Source organism: Polyodon spathula, chromosome 3, assembly GCF_017654505.1.
Source record: "Polyodon spathula isolate WHYD16114869_AA chromosome 3, ASM1765450v1, whole genome shotgun sequence".
Taxonomy (NCBI): domain Eukaryota; kingdom Metazoa; phylum Chordata; class Actinopteri; order Acipenseriformes; family Polyodontidae; genus Polyodon; species Polyodon spathula.
The window spans coordinates 107,427-132,492 of NC_054536.1; the positions used below are offsets into that span (position 1 = coordinate 107,427).

Sequence of the window (25,066 nt, forward strand, 5' to 3'; positions counted from 1 at the left end):
TCAAAATGATCTAGACAAGATTCAGAACTGGGCAGACACATGGCAAATGACATTTAATAGAGAAAAATGTAAGGTACTGCACGCAGGAAATAAAAATGTACATTATAGATATCATATGGGAGATACTGAAATTGGAGAAGGAATCTATGAAAAAGACCTACGAGTTTTTGTTGACTCAGAAATGTCTTCATCTAGACAATGTGGGGAAGCTATAAAAAAGGCTAACAAGATGCTCGGATACATTGTGAAAAGTGTTGAATTTAAATCAAGGGAAGTAATGTTAAAACTGTACAATGCACTAGTAAGACCTCATCTTGAATATTATGTGCAGTTCTGGTCACCTCGCTATAAAAAAGATATTGCTGCTCTAGAAAGAGTGCAAAGAAGAGCGACCAGAATTATTCCGGGCTTAAAAGGCATGTCATATGCAGACAGGCTAAAAGAATTGAATCTGTTCAGTCTTGAACAAAGAAGACTACGTGGCGACCTAATTCAAGCATTCAAAATTCTAAAAGGTATTGACAGTATCAACCCAAGGGACTTTTTCGACCTGAAAAAAGAAACAAGGACCAGGGGTCACAAATGGAGATTAGACAATGGGGCATTCAGAACAGAAAATAGGAGACACTTTTTTACACAGAGAATTGTGAGGGTCTGGAATCAACTCCCCAGTAATGTTGTTGAAGCTGACACCCTGGGATCCTTCAAGAAGCTGCTTGATGAGATTCTGGGATCAATAAGCTACTAACAACCAAACGAGCAAGATGGGCCGAATGGCCTCCTCTCATTTGTAAACTTTCTTATGTTCTTATGTTCTTAAACCCGTCCCTGAAAAACTGCACTTGGATTTGCTCCATTGTAAGCATTTACTTGCATTTACAAAATAGAACGTCGTATCGACATCTGATTGAACTATGTATTGTAATGGTTCACAAATAAATCATAAAGCAGCTAGAATTTAGCCCTAGTTACTCACACAAGATGTACGCAGTAGACTACGCATTAGCTAGACATTATTATGCAACACACAGTACATATCAAAATACAGAAATACAAAATGGACAACTTTTATTTTAGTTACATAAACGGATTCCATTGCTACATTCTCGGCATGCTTTCAGTACATTATGCAATGCTGTCTTTCTGAACTTCTCATTAAATATAAATACAAGGGGCAGCTATATAGTATATACGCTAATTATACAAATCTTTCTTGAAATAAAAAGAAAGGTTAGGAAAAATGATTACACAAACGGAAACCCGACACACTGACAAACAGAGCCCACTGTGTCTCCCTAGCCACGCTATGACAGAATAAGCGGGCTAGTTCTGCTAAATCAATTCGAAATCTCAAAAACTTTGCATTATTTCCTGTTAACTGACGCGCATGACAGTACAATCTCTTTTAAGATCACAAGCTCTTTAGATACCGTAGGCGCTAACTGCAGAGGCTGCTCCCGGCAACAGCGTAAAAGAGGAGTTTTGGAAGGACGGCTGTGTTGTAAATTGAACTGTACACTACCCGAGGGGCTTTCTTCGATGTCAAGACAGCTGCGTACTACACAAACAAAGCCTGGAGGTGCTCTCTGAATATATGCGGTTACTTCTGTTGCTCGGGGTTGTCTCCCTCTAGGTGCATTAGCAGCGCGTGGCTACTGGAACTTCACCTGTGAACACCCGGTCCCACCCCACGGGCTCCTGGCAGGGTGTGGAGAGAACGCGTTCTCATTACAGTTACATGCCTTCAGCTGGGACAAGCGCTCCAGTGTTTAGTGAGCCGAGTAGCCGGCTACCGGGAGCAGCGTCTGTGCAGTGAGAGGGGATTGAAGAAGGGAGCCTTCTGCGGAGGATTTACTGAACTTACTGAGACAGAGCGCAGTATCTTGATGACAGATTCGTGCTTTATTTTGTGATCAACTTCCTTGAAGAATGTGACTCATACCAAAACAAACACGAGAAGATATTGGTTGTCAAATATATTGAACTGAGCTGCTGGTTTGATGTCCTTTTAAACTCAGTCTGAACGGGAAACCCAACTGTGCTGAAAACGACTGGAATAAAGAATTTTTTTCTAAAAGCTGAAAGAAAATGGATATTTCACACATTGCGATCCTTGCACTAAGTCTACAGTACCTTTTTTCTTCTGTGAGTAGCTCCGTGTTTTCTGATTCCTATTTGAGTATTATAACTTCATCATGTAGCTTGATCGTTAGGTAATTTACGAACACTAATGTACATTTTGATATTTGGTAAATTGTCTGTTTTGTCTGATTGACAAGTTAATGAGCCGATAATTTGTATAAAGACGCTTTAGCTGTAATCAATAATCATGTTAATGTGACTAGAGTAATGCCAAGCCAAGTGTCATTTGTGTAACTGGAATACTATTATTACTGCTGCTGCTGCTACTACTAATAATAATAGTCGTAGTAGTAATACTGCTTGTCTTTGTGGCTGCAGGCAAGATTGCCTTGATGTTATATCAGTATAATCTGTCTTGCTAAAAGATACTGTGGCTTCTAGTAGAATTTATATTAGTAAAAAGAAAAACAAAAAAAATGCTGCTGCGAGGAGATTTTCTCTGAAAACTCAAATGCAAATTCACTTTAACCAGTGATGAAGTTATTTTTGCATTCTGTGAGACCCGAAGAAACAAAACGTTGCTCGTGTCTCAAACAGAACTACCGCAGGATGACAAACTGCAGCAGAGGCTGTGGTTTGTATAGGCAATTGAACAGTCTGGTATTTGAGTTTATACCAAGATATGTACAACTGTAATAGCCTAGGTCAGAGCAGCACTGTTACCTGTATGCTACCGTAAGTGTGAGAGTATATGCATTTTCCTGCACGTATGGGGTTTTAGTAAGTGTGAGAGTATATGCATTGACCTGTAGGCACAGGGTTTTAGTAAGTGTGTGAGTATATGCATTGACCTGTAGGGGCAGGGTTTTAGTAAGTGTTTGAGTATATGTATTGACCTGTAGGCACAGGGTTTTAGTAAGTGTGTGAGTATATGCATTGACCTGTAGGGACAGGGTTTTAGTAAGTGTTTGAGTATATGCATTGACCTGTAGGCACAGGGTTTTAGTAAGTGTTTGAGTATATGCATTGACCTGTAGGCACAGGGTTTTAGTAAGTGTGAGTATATGCATTGACCTGTAGGCACAGGGTTTTAGTAAGTGTGAGTATATGCATTGACCTGTAGGCAAAGGGTTTTAGTAAGTGTGTGAGTATATGCATTGACCTGTAGGGACAGGGTTTTAGTAAGTGTGAGAGTATATGCATTGACCTGTAGGCACAGGGTTTTAGTAAGTGTGTGAGTATATGCATTGACCTGTAGGGACAGGGTTTTAGTAAGTGTGTGAGTATATGCATTGACCTGTAGGCACAGGGTTTTAGTAAGTGTTTGAGTATATGCATTGACCTGTAGGCACAGGGTTTTAGTAAGTGTGTGAGTATATGCATTGACCTGTAGGCACAGGGTTTTAGTAAGTGTGAGAGTATATGCATTGACCTGTAGGCACAGGGTTTTAGTAAGTGTGAGAGTATATGCATTGACCTGTAGGCACAGGGTTTTAGTAAGTGTTTGAGTATATGCATTGACCTGTAGGCACAGGGTTTTAGTAAGTGTGTGAGTATATGCATTGACCTGTAGGCACAGGGTTTTAGTAAGTGTTTGAGTATATGCATTGACCTGTAGGCACAGGGTTTTAGTAAGTGTTTGAGTATATGCATTGACCTGTAGGCACAGGGTTTTAGTAAGTGTTTGAGTATATGCATTGACCTGTAGGCAGAGGGTTTTAGTAAGTGTGAGAGTATATGCATTGACCTGTAGGGACAGGGTTTTAGTAAGTGTTTGAATATATGCATTGACGTGTAGACACAGGGTTTTAATAAGTGTGTGAGTATATGCATTGACCTGTAGGCAGAGGGTTTTAGTAAGTGTGAGAGTATATGCATTGACCTGTAGGGACAGGGTTTTAGTAAGTGTTTGAGTATATGCATTGACCTGTAGGCACAGGGTTTTAGTAAGTGTTTGAGTATATGCATTGACCTGTAGGGACAGGGTTTTAGTAAGTGTTTGAGTATATGCATTGACCTGTAGGCAGAGGGTTTTAGTAAGTGTGAGAGTATATGCATTGACCTGTAGGGACAGGGTTTTAGTAAGTGTTTGAATATATGCATTGACCTGTAGACACAGGGTTTTAATAAGTGTGTGAGTATATGCATTGACCTGTAGGCAGAGGGTTTTAGTAAGTGTTTGAGTATATGCATTGACCTGTAGGCACAGGGTTTTAGTAAGTGTGAGAGTATATGCATTGACCTGCAGGCACAGGGTTTTAGTAAGTGTTTGAGTATATGCATTGACCTGCAGGCACAGGGTTTTAGTAAGTGTGAGAGTATATGCATTGACCTGTAGGCACAGGGTTTTAGTAAGTGTTTGAGTATATGCATTGACCTGTAGGCACAGGGTTTTAGTAAATGTTTGAGTATATGCATTGACCTGTAGGGACAGGGTTTTAGTAAGTGTTTGAGTATATGCATTGACCTGTAGGGACAGGGTTTTAGTAAGTGTGAGAGTATATGCATTGACCTGTAGGCACAGGGTTTTAGTAAGTGTGTGAGTATATGCATTGACCTGTAGGCACAGGGTTTTAGTAAGTGTGTGAGTATATGCATTGACCTGTAGGCAGAGGGTTTTAGTAAGTGTGAGAGTATATGCATTGACCTGTAGGGACAGGGTTTTAGTAAGTGTTTGAATATATGCATTGACCTGTAGACACAGGGTTTTAATAAGTGTTTGAGTATATGCATTGACCTGTAGGGACAGGGTTTTAGTAAGTGTGTGAGTATATGCATTGACCTGTAGGCACAGGGTTTTAGTAAGTGTGAGAGTATATGCATTGACCTGTAGGGACAGGGTTTTAGTAAGTGTTTGAGTATATGCATTGACCTGTAGGCACAGGGTTTTAGTAAGTGTGTGAGTATATGCATTGACCTGTAGGCACAGGGTTTTAGTAAGTGTTTGAGTATATGCATTGACCTGTAGGCACAGGGTTTTAGTAAGTGTGAGAGTATATGCATTGACCTGCAGGCACAGGGTTTTAGTAAGTGTTTGAGTATATGCATTGACCTGTAGGCACAGGGTTTTAGTAAGTGTGTGAGTATATGCATTGACCTGCAGGCACAGGGTTTTAGTAAGTGTGTGAGTATATGCATTGACCTGTAGGCACAGGGTTTTAGTAAATGTTTGAGTATATGCATTGACCTGTAGGGACAGGGTTTTAGTAAGTGTGAGAGTATATGCATTGACCTGTAGGCACGGGGTTTTAGTAAGTGTGAGAGTATATGCATTGACCTGTAGGCACGGGGTTTTAGTAAGTGTGAGAGTATATGCATTGACCTGTAGGGACGGGGTTTTAGTAAGTGTGAGAGTATATGCATTGACCTGTAGGCACGGGGTTTTAGTAAGTGTGAGAGTATATGAATTGACCTGTAGGGACGGGGTTTTAGTAAGTGTGAGAGTATATGCATTGACCTGTAGGGACGGGGTTTTAGTAAGTGTGTGAGTATATGCATTGACCTGTAGGGACAGGGTTTTAGTAAGTGTGAGAGTATATGCATTGACCTGTAGGGACAGGGTTTTAGTAAGTGTGAGAGTATATGCATTGACCTGTAGGCACAGGGTTTTAGTAAGTGTGTGAGTATATGCATTGACCTGTAGGGACAGGGTTTTAGTAAGTGTTTGAGGATATGCATTGACCTGTAGGCACAGGGTTTTAGTAAGTGTTTGAGTATATGCATTGACCTGCAGGCACAGGGTTTTAGTAAGTGTGTGAGTATATGCATTGACCTGTAGGGACACGGTTTTAGTAAGTGTGTGAGTATATGCATTGACCTGTAGGGACGGGGTTTTAGTAAGTGTTACGTAAGGACTGTTATCTCGCCTCAAATGTTGTGTTTAAGGGTTTTGCATGCACAGCTGCACTTATTCAAATGCTTTGTGACCAGTCAGGTTTCAAAGAAGAAGAACTACATATTCTTTAGGAATTTAAATGTAACCATAGTTCAGGTATGTTAAAATTAATGTAGATTATTATTTTGTGGCTCAGGGCTGACCCAGTTTTGCATCTATAATTGAACAGCTATTTTTATGATTTAAGCAGTGTTAGTAGTCAGATCCCTGCTGTTTGAAATAAATAAGCAGTGCTGAAACCTCACTTATATAAAGAGTTGTGACTCTGGCATTCTTTTCATCAGTTTAGCAGCACAGCGTTTTGACATGAAAGTGTTTACTGCTCTGATAACAGGAATGCAGTATGAATTGTAGTATCTTGAGCACTGTCTGGAACACTCATTGCAACAGGTGTGTGTTTCTCGTGATCCACACCTACGAAACCAGCCTCTTTATAAGTCAAGGACATTCCTGAAACAATTTTCTATAAATGTTGTACAGGATCCGCCAACACAGGGATTGTTACTGTAATTGAACATTCTAAAAGTATCATCCTGTTTCTGCAAACACAACTGAGCTTGTTGGAGGTGTGAGCATTGAACACTTTAACGCATCAGTGTACCAAATTACCTAAAAAGAAAAAAAGGAAATGACTGTTTGGTCCACAGTCATCGTCTGTAAATTCTCTGTAATACAAAAGTATACACAGAATGACCTAAAATGAAAGACATGTCAATTTCAGTACACAGTTGACATCTAAAGCATCCTGCATTCATGTCTGCTATTAAACTTCCTGTCAGTGTCCATGGTGTGATGCTACTATAGCCTTGAAGCTGCACCTCTCAACACAAACCATTTCCAAGTAGATGGGACAGTATACATTGCATTGCAATACATATTTTTGAATTCTGAATGCTTGAATCAGATTGCCATGTAGTCTTCTAGAATAGATTCAGTTCTTTTAACCTCTGCATATGACATGCCTTCAAGATGGGGTCTTACTAATGCATTGTAACGTTTTAACATTGCTTCCCTTGATTTAAATTCAACACCTTCAACTGTATATCTGCATATGACATCTTGTTGACCTTTTTATAGCTTCCCCAGATTGTCTTTAATAAATCAACATCAAGTCCTAGGTCTTTTTCATAGGTTCCTTCTTCAATTTCAGTATCTCCCATTTGGTATTTATAATGCACATTTTTATTGCCATTATGCAGTACCTTACACTTTTCTCTATTAAATGTCATTTGCCATTTGTCTGCCCAGTTCTGAATGGGACCTAGATCATTTTAAATGACCTTTGCTGCTGCAGTGGTGTTTGCCACTCCTACAATTTTTGTGTCTTCTGCAAATTTAACACTTTTGTTTGCTTACTATACCTTGCTGAAACCATGTTGACTGTCTCTCAGGATGTTGTTACCATATAGGTAATTTTCCATTTTGGATCTTATTGTAGTTTCCATAAGTTTACATATAATAGAAGTCAGGCTTATTGGTCTGTAGTTACCTGGTTCAGTTTTGTTTCCCTTTCTGTGGATCAGTATTATGTTTGCAATTTTCCAGTCTGTCGATACCATCCCTATGTCAAGAGACTGTTGCATGATCTTGGTTAGCGGTTTGTAAATTACTTCTTTCATTTCTTTGAGTACTATTGGAAGGATCTCATCCGGCCCAGGGGATTTGTTTATTTTAAGAGCTCCTAGTCCCTTTAACACTATAACCAACACGGTAGTCATTTTGACGGTTTTCACTTTTAAAATATAAATTACTCTGTGTGTGCTAAAGATCCGCGGTTGTCTGTTTTTGACTTTTCCTAAATACATGTGTTAAATATTCTGACAGTGTTTGAAAGTCAGAATCGCAAAAATAAAAGTTAGAAGCACTTCTACTTAAAAAGTAGTCATTCTGACGGCTTGTTACAATACTTGCTTCTATTGTCAATATAACCTACAATATGTTATTTACTATATGTGTACAAGCCAGTTTCTTATCTCTGCCTCTGCTGAGTTTACAGCAGTATGTGTTTTAATAAAATATTGCTCTTGAAGTCTAGCTATGTGTTATCCAAATCTCTATTGTAATCCTATCAGTTCAGTTCAGTAAACAAAGTGAGAAGAGCGTTTCCACCATCTGCGCAAAACTTAGTACTCTGTGAAAGCAATCACCGGTGTCCAGGTGCTGTATTTTACAATGGACTGGACATGGCAGCCGTCAATTTCTTCTTTTTGTACAATGAATGCACAGAGCTAAACATCATCTTCTGATGCTAGCCATGGAGCTTTGGCAGAAACATTTTGATCAGAAAGCTGCAAAGCGGCAGGGAAACGCAGCTCAACCTGGATACAGTGCGCATCATGTGACACGCAACAGAAAACAATGACGGGTAACTAAATGCAATGAAAATAAAGTGTCCGATATCTATCTGTGCCCAGTGTGAAAGAGCAGTATGTGGTAAATGCACACGACAAGTTGATAAGCGGTACATCTGTGTGGATTGTGCTAATATGGGGGCTACTTTGAAGTTGATGTTTGCCTGAATGTGCATTCCCGTTACACAATGTGAACAGAGTTATTTTCTTTTTTATATGATTTCGATTTTACAATTCTGTATGTAGGCTTACATTAACCAGTTTACAGCTGGTTACACAATATTTCCTTTTGAAATGTTTATTTTATTATAGTTTATATTTTTTGAAGTCGTGCTATCCAATAGACTAATGTGAAAAAAAAGCCTTTTATATTATTTTTGTAAATAATTACTTTGTTTTTACAATTTTGTATGTACATACGCTGTAGCATTTTACACGTTTACACAATATCTTCTTTTGAAAGGTTTATTTTATTCATTTATAATGTTTTTCATTTTTTTATGTAATGCATTATATGCGCTGATTTAAAAAATAAATAGCCTTTTATGTTTATTTTTTCATTTAAATACAGTGTTTCTGCTATGCAAATGTTAGATATGATGTTCATAAATAAATCTTTTGACTTGTCTGATAGTTTGCATTTCATTTTCATATCAAAGTTGTTTAAAATGTACCCATCAAAATGACTACTGCTGGCGGTTCTAGGTAGTAGCATAAACACACTTATGCCTCTGTTATGCTAAAGTTATAAATACTTTTTAGAATTGGCTTTATCCCCCTTGGCAATTTTCATTTCTATCTCTCTCTTGGCCTTTTAACTTTTTCAAGTACTCTTTCTGTGTACTTTGTTCTTGGTCCCTCATAAACACTCTGTAAAGTGCCTTTTTCCTCAGAAAAAAAATATATATAGTGCCTTGCAAAAGTATTCAGACCCGTGACCAATTTTCTCATATTACTGAATTACAAATGGTACACTGAAATTTTGTTCTGTTTGATATTTTATTTTTAAACACTGAAACACAGAATCAATTATTGTAAGGTGACATTGGTTTTATGTTGGGAAATATTTTTTAAGAAAAATAAAAAACTGAAATATCTTGCTTGCATAAGTATTCAACCCCTGTGCTGTGGAAGCTCCCAGTTTGCACCGATGAAAGAAATTGCCCTAACGAAGACACAATTATCTTGCCATTGGCCTCCACCTGTGAACCATTAAAGTTGCTGTCACATTTTCTGGATAAAAACCCCACTGTTGAAGGATCATTGGTAAGGCTGTAAATCTGAAGGAAAATGAAGACCAAAGAGCATTCTACAGAAGTTAGTTAGAGATAAAGCAATAGAAATGCATAGATTAGGGAAAGGGTACAAAATAATATCCAAGTGTTTGGATATCCCAGTGAGCACAGTTGGATCAATAATCAGGAAGTGGAAGCTGCATCACACCACCCAGGCACTGCCAAGAAAAGGCCGTCCCTCAGAACTCAGCACTCAAACAAGGAGAGAAGCCACAGAGAGGCCAACAATCACTTTGAAGGAGCTACAGAGTTCAGTGGCTGGGAGTGGAGTAATGGTGCAGCAGTCAACCATATCAAGAGCTCTGCATAACACTGGCCTGTATGGGAGGGTGGCAAGAAAGAAGCCTTTACTCAAAAAGTACCATCTGAAAGCACGTCTGGAGTTTCCCAGAAAGCATGAGAGTGACCCAGCTGCGATGTGGGAAAAGGTTTTGTGGTCAGATGAGACCAAGATAGAGCTTTTTGGCCAAAACTCAAAGCGCTATGAGTGGCGCAAACCTAACACTGTCCATGCCTCAAGACACACCATCCCTACAGTGAAGTATGGTCATGGCAGCATCATGCTGTGGGGATACTTCTCATCAGCAGGGACTGGGCATCTTGTTACAATTGAAGGAAGAATGGATGGAGCAAAATACAGGAAAATACTGCAAGAGAATCTGCTTCAGTCCACTAAAAAACTGAAGCTTGGGAGGAAATTCACCTTTCAGCAGGACAATGATCCCAAGCACAAGGCCAAAGCAACATTGGAGTACCTCAAGAACAAAAAGGTGAATGTCCTATAGTGGCCCAGTCAAAGTCTTGATCTCAATCCCATTGAGAATCTGTGGCACTATTTGAAAATTGCGGTCCACAAGCGTCATCCAACCAACCTGAACAACCTGGAACAAATCTGCCAAGAAGAATGGGCCAAAATCACTCCGACACTGTGTGCAAAGCTGGTACATACTTACCCCAAAAGACTTAAAGCTGTTATTGCAGCGAAAGGTGGCTCTACCAAATATTAATGTGTAGGGGTTGAATACTTATGCAAGCAAGATATTTCAGTTTTTTATTTTTCTTAAAAATATTTCCCAACATGAAACCAATGTCACCTTACAATAATTGATTTTGAGTTTAAGTGTTTTAAAATAAAATATCGAACAGAACGAAATTTCGATGTACCATTTGTAATTCAGTAATATGAGACAATTGGTCAGGGGTCTGAATACTTTTGCAAGACACTGTATATATATATATATATATATATATATATATATATATATATATATATATATATATATATATATATATATATATATATAAATTTATAATTTATTTAAAATTTTAATCTATTAAACCATTTTGGCCATTTTGTTTTAGATTTTGATTTGTCTACTTTTGGGATGTAATTGTTTTGTGCCTCTATTACTACATTTTTGAAAAATAGACATCCTTTCCCTGTGGCTGTTTTCTCTATTTTACTCCAATCTACTTCTGTTAATCCCTATTTCATTCCTTCATAGTTTACCTTTTTAAAATTGTAAACTTTAGTGTTAGTTTTAAAAAGCACTTCAAACGAGACCATGTTGTGGTTTGTCAGTTGGTTCTCTGACCTCTGTTTTAGTTATTCTGTCTTTGTTATTTGAAAAGACTAAATCAAGGCATGCCCCCCCCCACCCCCCTCTCTAGTTGGTGCCTTGACAAATTGCGTTAGGAAGCAGCAGTCATTTGTCATTTCTACCATTTCAATTTTGGCTGTCATGCTCCCCACCGGGTTTTCCCATTTTATATGGGGGAAGTTGAAATCACCCATTAGCATGGTTTCTCCTTTGCTACACGCAGATCAGTGTGGTTATTACACAGCCATACCTGTTATTAAAGAAGCACACTACAAGCCATAGCTACAGTGTGACCTGTACCTGTTATTAAAGAAGCACACTACAAGCCATAGCTACAGTGTGACCTGTACCTGTTATTAAAGAAGCACACTACAAGCCATAGCTACAGTGTGACCTGTACCTGTTATTAAAGAAGCACACTACAAGCCATAGCTACAGTGTGACCTGTACCTGTTATTAAAGAAGCACACTACAAGTCATAGCTACAGTGTGACCTGTACCTGTTATTAAAGAAGCACACTACAAGTCATAGCTACAGTGTGACCTGTACCTGTTATTAAAGAAGCACACTACAAGCCATAGCTACAGTGTGACCTGTACCTGTTATTAAAGAAGCACACTACAAGTCATAGCTGCAGTGTGACCTGTACCTGTTATTAAAGAAGCACACTACAAGTCATAGCTACAGTGTGACCTGTACCTGTTATTAAAGAAGCACACTACAAGCCATAGCTACAGTGTGACCTGTACCTGTTATTAAAGAAGCACACTACAAGTCATAGCTACAGTGTGATCTGTACCTGTTATTAAAGAAGCACACTACAAGCCATAGCTAACAGTGTGACCTGTACCTGTTATTAAAGAAGCACACTACAAGTCATAGCTAACAGTGTGATCTTGTGTACCTGTTTCTAAAGGTGCTGACCTTACCCCCTGAGTGTACCATCATGCTGGAAATTGAGAGGGAACGAGAGGACTGTGTGAGAAAGGTGGAATCTGAAAACATTTCCGCTGTTTACGGTAAGGATGGTACTGGACTGTCATACCACTCCAGAGCTCAGTGTACTGCGGATCCACTGGCACAGATTAATACAGCACGACTGCACTGCAGATCCACTGGCACAGATTAATACAGCACGACTGCACTGCAGATCCACTGGCACAGATTAATACAGCACGACTGCACTGCAGATCCACTGGCACAGATTAATACAGCACGACTGCACTGCAGACTGCAGATCCACTGGCACAGATTAATACTGGCACAGATTAATACAGCACGACTGCACTGCAGATCCACTGGCACAGATTAATACAGCACGACTGCACTGCAGATCCACTGGCACAGATTAATACAACACGACTGCATTGCAGATTCCCTGGCTTATTTCGGGCAGCTTTTGATTTTTGTTTTTAGTTCAGTTCCAGACTAATGTAGTTGTTTTAACTTAAACTATGATTTGATTCAGTGCACAGGAAGAAATTTTTAAATCTGCACCTTACTACCTACAACAAGAACACTTCTATAAACTAAAGAAATCTAATTTCAAATCTGGAGTGCACTGGACCTTCTTTTGTATACCCTGCCTACAGTCATGGTTGGCCCATCGTTATTGTTATTGTGATATTAAAGATGTCAAAAACTACAGTACTGTGCAAAAGTTTCAGGCAGGTGTGAAAAAAATGCTGTAAAGTAAGAATGCTTTCAAAAATAGACATGTTAATAGTTTATATTTATCAATTAACAAAATGCAAAGTGAGTGAACAGAAGAAAAATCTACATCAAATCCATATTTGGTGTGACCACCCTTTGCCTTCAAAACAGCATCAGTTCTTCTAGGTACACTTGCACAAAGTCAGGAATTTTGTAGGCATATAGTCAGGTGTATGATTAAACAATTATACCAAACAGGTGCTAATGATCATCAATTCAATATGTAGGTTGAAACACAATCATTAACTGAAACAGAAACAGCTGTGTAGGAGGAATAAAACTGGGTGAGGAACAGCCAAACTCAGCTAACAACGTGAGGTTGCTGAAGACAGTTTACTGTCAAAAGTCATACACCATGGCAAGACTGAGCACAGCAACAAGACACAAGGTAGTTATACTGCATCAGCAAGGTCTCTCCCAGGCAGAAATTTCAAGGCAGACAGGGGTTTTCAGATGTGCTGTCCAAGCTCTTTTGAAGAAGCACAAAGAAACAGGCAACGTTGAGGACCGTAGGCGCAGTGGTCGGCCAAGGATACTTACTGCAGCAGATGAAAGACACATCATGCTTACTTCCCTTCGCAATCAGAAGATGTCCAGCAATGCCATCAGCTCAGAATTGGCAGAAAACTGTGGGACCCTAGTACACCCATCTACTGTCCGGAGAAGTCTGGTCAGAAGTGGCCTTCATGGAAGACTTGCGGCCAAAAAGTCATACCTCTGACGTGGAAACAAGGCCAAGCGACTCAACTATGCACGAAAACACAGGAACTGGGGTGCAGAAAAATGGCAGCAGGTGCTCTGGACTGATGAGTCAAAATTTGAAATATTTGGCTGTAGCAGAAGGGAGTTTGTTCGCCAAAGGGGTGGAGAGCATACACGAATGAGTGTCTGCAGGCAACAGTGAAGCATGGTGGAGGTTCCTTGCAAGTTTGGGGCTGCATTTCTGCAAAGGAGTTGGGGATTTCGTCAGAATTAATGGTCTCCTCAATGCTGAGAAGTACAGGCAGATACTTATCCATCATGCAATACCATCAGGGAGGCATCTGTTTGGCCCCAAATTTATTCTACAGCATGACAACGACCCCAAACATATAGCAAAAGTCATTAAGAACTATCTTCAGCGTAAAGAAGAACAAGGAGTCCTGGAAGTGATGGTGTGGCCCCCACAGAGCCCTGATCTCAACATCATCGAGTCTGTCTGGGATTAAATGAAGAGAGAGAAGCAACTGAGGCTGCCTAAATCCACAGAAGAGCTGTGGTTAGTTCTCCAAGATGTTTGGGCCAACCTACCTGTCGAGTTGTAAGTGTACCTAGAAAAACTGATGCTGTTTTGAAGGCAAAGCGTGGTCACACCAAATATTGATTTGATGTAGATTTTTCTTCTGTTCACTCACTTTGTATTGTGTTAATTGATAAATATAAACAATTAACATGTCTATTTTTGAAAGCATTCTTACTTTACAGCATTTTTTCACACCTGCCTAAAACTTTTGCACAGTACTGTAGATCGATAAGGGCTCCCGAGTGGCGCATCTGCTAAAGTAGCTCCGCATGGAGTGCAGGATGCACCCTATAGCATGGATGTCACAGATTCGAGTCCAGGATATTCCACTGCTGACCGGGGGTGGGAACGGCTCAGGTCAGCCAGGGTGTCCTCACTCACTATGCACCAGTGACCCTTGTAGTCTGGCCGGATGCCTGCAGGGTTGCCTGTAAGCTGCCCAGAGCTGCACTGAGCGGTGAGCTGAGCCTAAAAATAATTGGCTGTTCTAAATTGGGAGAAAAAGATTTAAAAAAAACAAAAAAAAACACAATTAGCAACTACTAAATCTTTAAAATGCAAAAAAAAAAAAAATAGTATGCAATGCCACCTCCTACATTGCTAAACTTCAAGCTGGTTTTTAACTCATTTTATCTGAAAGCAATGTAAACATTTTGCACCTATTGTTTTTGCATCTCTACTACTAAAATAGAAAATACATTTTTAGATTCTGCTGCAATTAAAGCAGAAAAGCAATAATGTGCAGGAGACGAGTGCTCTGAATAAGCTAACAACAAGAAAATGTGTTGCAAGATTGATTTGCAATTCATAAAACACTCTGTATGTCTTGCCTTATCTGCACAGGAAAGATGTTGAATAAGAAGCCGCTTCTTTCAGTAAGCTGGTCCACTAATTGTAATGCGTTTGTATGTCTAGAGGAGGAAGAGGATCTTTTTGTTGAAAGTCTTTAAAGATGTGCACTGGACTACCCTGTAGAGGCTTTTTAAAATCACAAATACATTTTCTGTTACAGATGTTGGCAATGTTTTTGCACTCCATGAAATATGTATTTTTGATCAACATTAGATTTTATATTTAAGTCAACTTTATTATTTTAAGTTTTTTTTTATTCAGAAACTCATACAGAAATAACAATACAGATACAAATATATATATATATTAAAAAAGAGAACAAATGAGATCCCCATTTTCTTTTCTTTACCCCCTCCCTCCCGGGTGGCTATCTCCCTCCCTCCCGTTACCCCCTACAAGGGCCCCAGAGATCTCATTCAGTCCGGATTTAACAACGGCTTAAGATCAGCCATACCTTTCCAGGCATTAATCGTCTGTTCCCTGGCACCATCAATCCGAGCGGTGGAGAGCTCTAAGTAAATGATATCAAGGAATGTTAGAACCCAGTGGCACCAGGGAAGGGAGTATGGCGGCTGCCAACGCAGAGCACCCATCATCTTCACTGCAGTGAGGCCAGCCAACAAATTGCCTTTCTGCTGTGGAGAAATGAATTATCGCTCAATAAAAGAAACACAGCGGAGCGAGGGACTACCCTCCAAATATAGATGAACAAGTAGAGGAAACACGCTCCCAGAATAAAGCTTCAGCGGGGCATTCCCAAACCATGCGTGGAAAAGCGCCCTGGGGGCATAGAGAACAGTCAGGGGTAGGGGCAAGCCTGATAAGAAAACGTCTTCGAGGGGTTAGGTCTGTCCTATGAAGAAAGTTAAAGTGAATCATCTGGTGATTAGGGGTCCTAGAAGCCAAGCCTAAATGATTCCAGATAGTATCCCAGTTAACCTCGATCTCTAAGGGAGCTAGGCTTCCATTCCAAATCGTACTAGCTGCTAAGGGTTTATAGGAGGCTTTTAAAAGATATATACATAGAAAGAAGAAACCAGCCCTTGTTCAACATATCATGAAGTGGATGTACTGGTAATGTAGCCCCCCAGGGAACCCCATAGGCACGCATGAGTCAACATAATAATAATAATAATAATAATAATAATAATAATAATAATTTTGTATATTACTTTCAAACTTACTTCTATTTATTTTATGTATCTTTCCTTTTTCTAATTACTGTATAATTTGCAGATGTTTCCTTGAGCCATAATCAGCATTGATGAAGCTACCGGCTCTTTCTCTCTCAAAGTATTTTAAATCATTTCCATCATTACTTACAACATATCTTTGTGCTTCAGCTGGCAATGTTGAGTGAATGTGGTTCCTTCAAGCTGACCTCCTAATATCCTGCTTCACAACAACAGATACAAATTGTAGAGTAATTTCAGTTTTGCCAGAAATGTTAAAGATAGGTGCCGGGCAACAACAAATTGGCTTTAAGAAGGTTGGTCAGTAAAATTGAATTGTATTATACATACTGTATATCTGTACAGTAATCAGCATTGTAATTAAATAGCAATTGAGGTTAGCTGGTGTCATAGATACTATAAGGCTCAATCCGTCACTCACTCCCCTGCGTATGTGTCCCGTTATCACCTATAGTTCAAAGAGACCTCAAAGCAGGTTCATTGAATGATATGCTGTGCTCTGTTTCTGTAGGCTGCAGAGGAATGTGGGATAACATTACCTGCTGGCCCTCAGCCCAGGTTGGGGAGATGGTTCTGAGGCAATGTCCAACATACTTCAGCTTTTTCTCAGATATGCACGGTAAGTGTCAATGGTTTAGCACTGAAGTGTGTCAGTCATACAACATTACCCTGGGTGAAGTGTGTCAGTCATACAACATTACCCTGGGTGAAGTGTGTCAGTCATACAACATTACCCTGGGTGAAGTGTGTCAGTCATATACAACATTACCCTGGGTGAAGTGTGTCAGTCATATACAACATTACCCTGGATGAAGTGTGTCAGTCATATACAACATTACCCTGTGCTTGGATCAATCCACAAATTTCAAGGACTCTGAGTACAGGTGCCTGTTTTTAACACACTAGGTGAAAAAATAGGATGATTAAAAATGTTCAGTTTTTTTGTTTCTCTCCATGGTTCTCATGATGACAATTAATTGAGCCCACAAATAAAAACCTCTTTTTTTTAAATACATTTAAAAGCTACTTACTGATCAATCAATAAAAACTTATTTATCCAGATGAGTCGATTGAAAACAAATTCTCATTCACAACGACGAGCCGGTAAGAGGCTCGCACCCCCACAGCAAGCGGCATGAAACATGAGAAATAGGGAGTTTAAAAACACGGCATCAATCAGACATGTAAAACCACGTCAGTCAGTAACCTCAATAAGAACCGTTCTGATTTGAACTTGAGTTTAATTCCACAATCGTTAATCGGGACACTGTTTTATTGCAAAACTGACATTTCTTGCTTTATTGTATTTTAAAACACATCATAACAAATGCAAGATAATTCCTTATTGCCTTATATTTGACTGAATTGCTCCTGTAAGTTAACCCCGCTAGACTGACTGTATTAAGTGTATTTTGAGTACTTTTCTGTGAAAGGGACAGTAACTAAGCTGTGTATTACCTGGTCTAGAATGAGAATGTGTAATCATTGTTCCGCTTAATTTCTGATCCCGTATAAGGTAACCTATAGTATGTTAACATACTCAATTGAAATCTAATCTGTGATATATTATAGTATTGTAGGGTAGCTTTCACAGCGTATGCATTGTAAAGGACACTGTCACTGTCCAAAGGTAGCAGCTAGTTATGTAATTTAACATTACAGGATCAATCAGTGCTTAATATGCAAACATTATGATTATGGAACTGGCTTTTGTTAGCGCTAGCTTTTTGAATAATAGGTTACAGTCTGCGTGCTATGAATGTCATGCTGTGGGTTATATTTCATTATTATACCTGGTTTTACTAGCACACATTTCTTCTTCATTTTACTACTCTATTTAGGGGTCTACCTAAATCGCGTTATCGTTGATTTCGCGGAAATTGTGAAATTGAGCGGTCCCCGCGAAATTCAATGCATACCGGACAAGTATGGAGAGAAAAAAAGAAACATTGTTTAAGTCAACTACTGCACAACGCAAGAGGCACAAACAACAAACAAACAAAAAACATCCACAAGTAACATTTACAAAGAAAATTCAGTGCGTCTGTACTGCTTTTCTGTGACCTGTACTGTACAGCAGGGGGTGGGACAAAGTTAGTGCTGCATTGTTTTGATTTAGGCTGCTAAAATCTATTTTTCACCATTGGAGGTAAAATAGTAGAAATGGACGACAGAGTAAAAAAAGCAAAGTATATTTCGTCTGATGATCGTGTCAAGATATTTCCCAAAGAAACTGTGCATGCAGTTGGAGGTAATTGTTTTGCACGTCTTAATGTGTCTTTGGAGAAAATACGATCGATCGCTATTTAGCTTTTGAATCACACATTATACAAAAGGCTACTACAGAGGCTGCTGAACAGAACATAAAATAAACAGCTTTCAGAAACGAAACCGGAAAGTCAGCGCAGACAAAAAGTATTCCTGACGGCAAGTTAAATCAGAACTACAGCAATCTAGCACAGCCACCTCGCTTCAACCTGCTGCTTACTTTTTCGCAGGTGAAATTTTAGACCCGAATAACTACGTTTTCTTTGTTTTGACTCGGGACTAATAAAATAAATTATTGGATGGGACAAATGACATGACAACGAACGTGCTTCATATATTGCCTTTATTAAAGTATGCCAGATGCCCTTGGGTAAACGTTTTTTTTTTTTTTTTTCTTTCTAATCAATTTTAACATCTGTATAACTTGGCAAAGCATTGTCTTTAAATTCATACTAATTCAGTGGACACAGAACGTGCAGTCTCAATGTATAAGAACATAAGAACATAAGAAAGTTTACAAACGAGAGGAGGCCATTCGGCCCATCTTGCTCGTTTGGTTGTTAGTAGCTTATTGATCGCAAAATCTCATCAAGCAGCTTCTTGAAGGATCCCAGGGTGTCGGCTTCAACAACATTACTGGGGAGTTGATTCCAGACCCTCACAAGGGGCAAGTCAGCTGCAGGGGGGTGCCGCATGATGGCCTTTAATAAATGCCAGCACTCTGTTTTAGTAAGGAAGCAAGTACCACTATGTTTAGACTTTATAGTGTTCTGAAATACTGTCTACTTGAGTTTATTTAATGTTTAAACAGGTCCGCGAAATGCCTGTGAAATCCTAATTTTATTCCGCAACCTACCCGTGAAAAATATGTAAATTTACCGTGAATTAAGTAGACCCCTACGTCTATTGGGCATCTATTAAAAGTATAACGGGTGTAGTTTCAGTTGTTATATGCATTTACATGATATTCAGTTTCTCTGTAGACTGAGTCTGCATTCATTACATGTGTTTTCAGATTTAGTATTAAGTTTAATTCCACAATCGCTAATCGGGACGCTGTTTTATTGCAAAATTGACTACATGTCTTGCTTTATTGTATTTTAAAACACATCATAACAAATGCAAGATAATTTCTTATTGTCTTCTTATATTTGACTGAATTGCTCCTGTAAGTAGGCTATTTAAACAAAGGGTTATGAACCTAAAACAAGCAGAATAAAAAGGTAAAATAATGTTCCCCCGGGTAATACCCAAGCTCCCAAGGTGTATTGAGCTGATTGGACTGAAGGAAGCTCCTTGCTGTTCCATATTCATTTCTTCAGCTTGTGCCCATGCGTAGATAATGATTTTACCAGACAAAGGCACCTAAGCATCCCCACTATTTGTCCTACTTTTTTTTTTTTTTATAAACATGGAGTTTCTCCCTCACCTTAATAAGTGTGTGGCTAAATCTATTCATCCCCATACCTAGGGATCTCTGTTAATCCAGCCTTGAGTCTATTCACAGTGTACCCAGGGATCTCTGTTAATCCAGCCCTGAGTCTATTCATAGTGTACCCAGGGATCTCTGTTAATCCAGCCCTGAGTCTATTCACAGTGTACCCAGGGATCTCTGTTAATCCAGCCCTGAGTCTATTCACAGTGTACCCAGGGATCTCTGTTAATCCAGCCCTGAGTCTATTCACAGTGTACCCAGGGATCTCTGTTAATCCAGCCCTGAGTCTATTCACAGTGTACCCAGGGATCTCTGTTAATCCAGCCCTGAGTCTATTCACAGTGTACCCAGGGATCTCTGTTAATCCAGCCCTGAGTCTATTCACAGTGTACCCAGGGATCTCTGTTAATCCAGCCATGAGTCTATTCACAGTGTACCCAGGGATCTCTGTTAATCCAGCCCTGAGTCTATTCACAGTGTACCCAGGGATCTCTGTTAATCCAGCCCTGAGTCTATTCACAGTGTACCCAGGGATCTCTGTTAATCCAGCCCTGAGTCTATTCATAGTGTACCCAGGGATCTCTGTTAATCCAGCCCTGAGTCTATTCATAGTGTACCCAGGGATCTCTGTTAATCCAGCCTTGAGTCTATTCAGTGTACCCAGGGATCTCTGTTAATCCAGCCCCGAGTCTATTCACAGTGTACCCAGGGATCTCTGTTAATCCAGCCATGAGTCTATTCACAGTGGACCCAGGGATCTCTGTTAATCCAGCCCTGAGTCTATTCACAGTGTACCCAGGGATCTCTGTTAATCCAGCCATGAGTCTATTCACAGTGGGGATCTCTGTTAATCCAGCCGAGTCTATTCACAGTGTACCCAGGGATCTCTGTTAATCCAGCCCTGAGTCTATTCACAGTGTACCCAGGGATCTCTGTTAATCCAGCCCTGAGTCTATTCACAGCATACCCAGGGATCTCTGTTAATCCAGCCCAGATTCTATTCACAGCATACCCAGGGATCTCTGTTAATCCAGCCGAGTCTATTCACAGAGTACCCAGGGATCTCTGTTAATCCAGCCGAGTCTATTCACAGAGTACCCAGGGATCTCTGTTAATCCAGCCGAGTCTATTCACAGAGTACCCAGGGATCTCTGTTAATCCAGCCGAGTCTATTCACAGCATACCCAGGGATCTCTGTTAATCCAGCCCTGAGTTTGTTTCCTATAGATAGGGATTTTCATGGCCATAGTTTGGTTTTCAAGCACTAGTAAAATGTATTTTTGTAAAAGGTTTTTCTGCACAGTGTCTGTAGGCCTGTTATCACAATGGCATTGTAAACACTTACCATTTAGAGTTGTAATTTTAACATTTTTGTGTGGTATCAACTGTACTGTGTTTATGTAAAATTTGCTAATGATGATCACTCCAAAAATAATGTATTACTAATGTAATGCAAGGAAAACAAAAAGCCAATGCAAATGTCTCTCTCCTCCACTCATAAAGTGGAAGGTCTGAGTTACTGGTAATTTACAGAGATCAATATTTACTGTGCTTTTACAATAGAGTAACACAACTTGTCTTGCCGAGGGACAGCGGCCATTTCATCCTTCAAACAGTCAGTCTCATAAGAACAGCTTTGTACTTTCAACAAGCGTTGTTACTATGACATCAGAGTTACACACAGTCCTGCATTAAAAGCACAGTATGGTAAACACCATTGAGTGTTAGCATTCCATTTGCCAATGTCAGCAGAGTAGAGTCAAGGGGCAGCTTTCATTACTTACATCTTGTGTCAACACTAGTCTATAGAGGCACCAGCTCCTTCTAATTAGCTTTGAGGATAGCTATGCTTTTTCTTCTGGGACATTAGTATCAAAGTGCAATAAGGTAATTTGTATTTCTTGTATCATTTAAAAAAGAGATGGAGCTAAGCTGTTTACCTGTTAACACAAACGTCACGCACGCAAAGGTTTTTACACACTACCTTTCTCTTTCTTTACACTTGCATACACCTACAAGCGGGCTTTCCACCCACAGCAGCCCGGAACACACTGGCTGCTTTCTATAAATAACACCCTGCACCTGGCTCTTAATTACAATAAACATCAGGTGCAGGGGATAACTAATAATTAAACAATAAAACAATTAACACGTATGTATGTGCCTACTCACATGTTTTTAGCAGGGAGGATTTTAACCCCCTCCTTGCCGTGTTACAATATATAACAGCTCTGGAAAAAATTGAGAGACCACTGCAAAATTATCAGTTTCTCTGGTTTTACTATTTATAAGTATGTGTTTGAGTAAAATGAACATTTTTGTTTTATTCTATAAACTACTGACAACATTTCTCCCAAATTCCAAATAAAAATATTGTCATTTAGTACAAGGTTGTCCTGGAAGAAAACTTGCTTCCTTCTGCTCTGACAATGTTCCCCAACTCTGAGGATTGTTTTTTCCAGCAGGACAATGCTCCGTGCCACACAGCCAGGTCAATCAAGGTGTGGATGGAGGACCACCAGATCAAGACCCTGTCATGGCCAGACCAATCTCCAGACCTGAACCACATTGAAAACCTCTGGAATGTGATCAAGAGGAAGATGGATTGTCACAAGCCATCAAACAAAGCCGAGCTGCTTGAATTTTTGCGCCAGGAGTGGCATAAAGTCACCCAACATCAATGTGAAAGACTGGCTTTAAAATCAGGGTTATTCCACCAAATATTGATTTCTGAACTCTTCCTAAGTTACAACATTAGTATTGTGTTGTTTAAAAATGAATATGAACTTATTTTCTTTGCATTATTTGAGGTCTGACAACACTGCATCTTTTTTGTTATTTTGACCAGTTGTCATTTTCTGCAAATAAATGCTCTAAATGACAATATTTTTATTTGGAATTTAGGAGAAATGTTGTCAGTAGTTTATAGAATAAAACAAAAATGTTCATTTTACCCAAACACATACCTATAAATAGTAAAACCAGAGAAACTGATAATTTTGCAGTGGTCTCTTAATTTTTTCCAGAGCTGTGTATATATATATATATATATATATATATATATATATATATATATATATATATATATATATATATATACCATATATATACACACACACACACACACACACACACACACACACACACACACACACACACAACAGTAAATGAAGACCGAACATAATGCATGGTACAGGTGACTGCTATAGTAATATTCTGGTACAGTAAGCAAACTTGTTAAATTTGCAGATGACACAAAAATAGGAGGCGTGGCAAACACTGTTGCAGCAGCAAAGGTCATTCAAAATGATCTGGACAAGATTCAGAGCTGGGCAGACACATGGCAAATGACATTTAATAGAGAAAAGTGTAAGGTACTGCACGCAGGAAATAAAAATGTACATTATAAATATCATATGGGAGATACTGAAATTGGAGAAGGAATCTATGAAAAAGACCTAGGAGTTTTTGTTGACTCAGAAATGTCTTCATCTAGCCAATGTGGGGAAGCTATAAAAAAGGCCAAGATGCTAGGATATATTGTGAAAAGTGCTGAATTTAAATCAAGGGAAGTAATGTTAAAACTGTACAATGCATTAGTAAGACCTCATCTTGAATGTTGTGTTTAGTTCTGGTCACCTCACTACAAAAATGATGAATCTATTCAGAACTAAAAGAACTGAATCTATTCAGTCTTGAACAAAGAAGACAATGCAGGGATGTGATTCAAGCATTCAGAATTTGAATTGACAATATCAACCCAAGGGACCTTTTCAACCTGAAAAAAAGAAACAAGGACTAGGGGTCACAAATGGAGATTAGACAAAGGGACACTCAGAACAGAAAATAGGAGGCACTTTTTTACACAGAGAATTGTGAGGGTCTGGAACCAACTCCCCAGTAATGTTGTTGAAGCCGACACCCTGGGATCCTTCAAGAAGCTGCTTGATGAGATTCTGGGATCAATAAGCTATGAACAACCAAGCAAGCAAAATGGGCCGAATGTTGTTCTTCTTCTTATGACATTTACATTTAACAAAGACAATGTTATTCTGATACTTGCACCCTTGATGTATAGACGTTATCCTTTGGGCAGCCTCTGCTGCAGCAGCCATAACTCAGCTTCTCCTAATTATTTAAACAATGTACAATGCTAGAGATCTTGCTAAGAAGACACAACAGATATTTAATTTGGTACTGTGCGGCTGTCTTCATTAAAATATTTTCTCTTAGTACATTTTAACTTTAAGTGTTGCGATGGAAATGCAGATTGCGGTATGTTTGCACTACAAACTATTCCAAATCATCATTGGCAAATTTTGTTTCTGAAAGAAAGAAAAAAAAACATTTGCATTTCTAAAAGGATGAATAAATGAAATGTCTGAGTTGTCGATTTTTTATTTGGGTGTGCTCTCACTGTCATGCTGATGACAATTTCTTAGAGGAAACCCTTTTGAGAATCTAGCCCAGTGTGTACTTAGGCGACAGTTTTCAGATCTCTGCGATTTGGTAATAATTTTGAATACTGTGCAATAAAGCATGTGAAAAGTGTAATAAAAGCAACATCAAACAAAGGAATCTAAAAGAATAAATTAGCCAACTGAATCTTGCAACAGGCCAGTTAAAAACACAACCCTCTGAAAACTGAAAGCATTGTGATTCATCAGAAAATGTTTTTTTAAAAGCCCACACAAGTGTGGTCTGTAACCTCCTGCTGCATTGCTTTCAGTGTTGTTGCAATATATACAATTTATTTCACCAGGCATCTGTTTTGTGTCAACATTGAAGTAGAAGCTAAATCTGTAATGGACAAAATACTTGTAAAGATTTTTTTTTTTTTTTCAGAATCAGTTCTGTCAAGATACAGAATTTAAATATATGACATGCAGTGTAAAAAGAATATCAGTTTTGCTTATTGTGTATCATGACTGGTGTGGTTCTAGTCGCGAAGTCACTCAGAATCACTGTGCTGGTGTAAGGAGGGGGGGTGCTCTCTCTCAGTTCATTTTACTGGAGAGGGATTAGTTTATACCTGTGTATATAAATATAGTGCTGGCGTTCTCTTAACTATAACTAAAATAATGATTCAGCCCACAAT

At 39.1% G+C, this 25,066-nt stretch overlaps 1 protein-coding gene across 1 annotated transcript in view; it reads left to right on the plus strand.

Moving 5' to 3' along the window:
• The first annotated feature begins 1,443 nt into the window (after positions 1–1,443).
• The window catches only part of LOC121309696 (vasoactive intestinal polypeptide receptor-like), a 103,876-nt gene continuing 80,253 nt past the window's right edge, over positions 1,444–25,066 (plus strand). Inside the window, exons 1-3 of the mRNA XM_041242796.1 lie at positions 1,444–2,145; positions 12,142–12,244; positions 16,777–16,884. Coding sequence (XP_041098730.1) covers positions 2,089–2,145; positions 12,142–12,244; positions 16,777–16,884 — 268 coding nt within the window. The 5' untranslated portion in view covers positions 1,444–2,088. The remainder of the gene's footprint in view (positions 2,146–12,141; positions 12,245–16,776; positions 16,885–25,066) is intronic.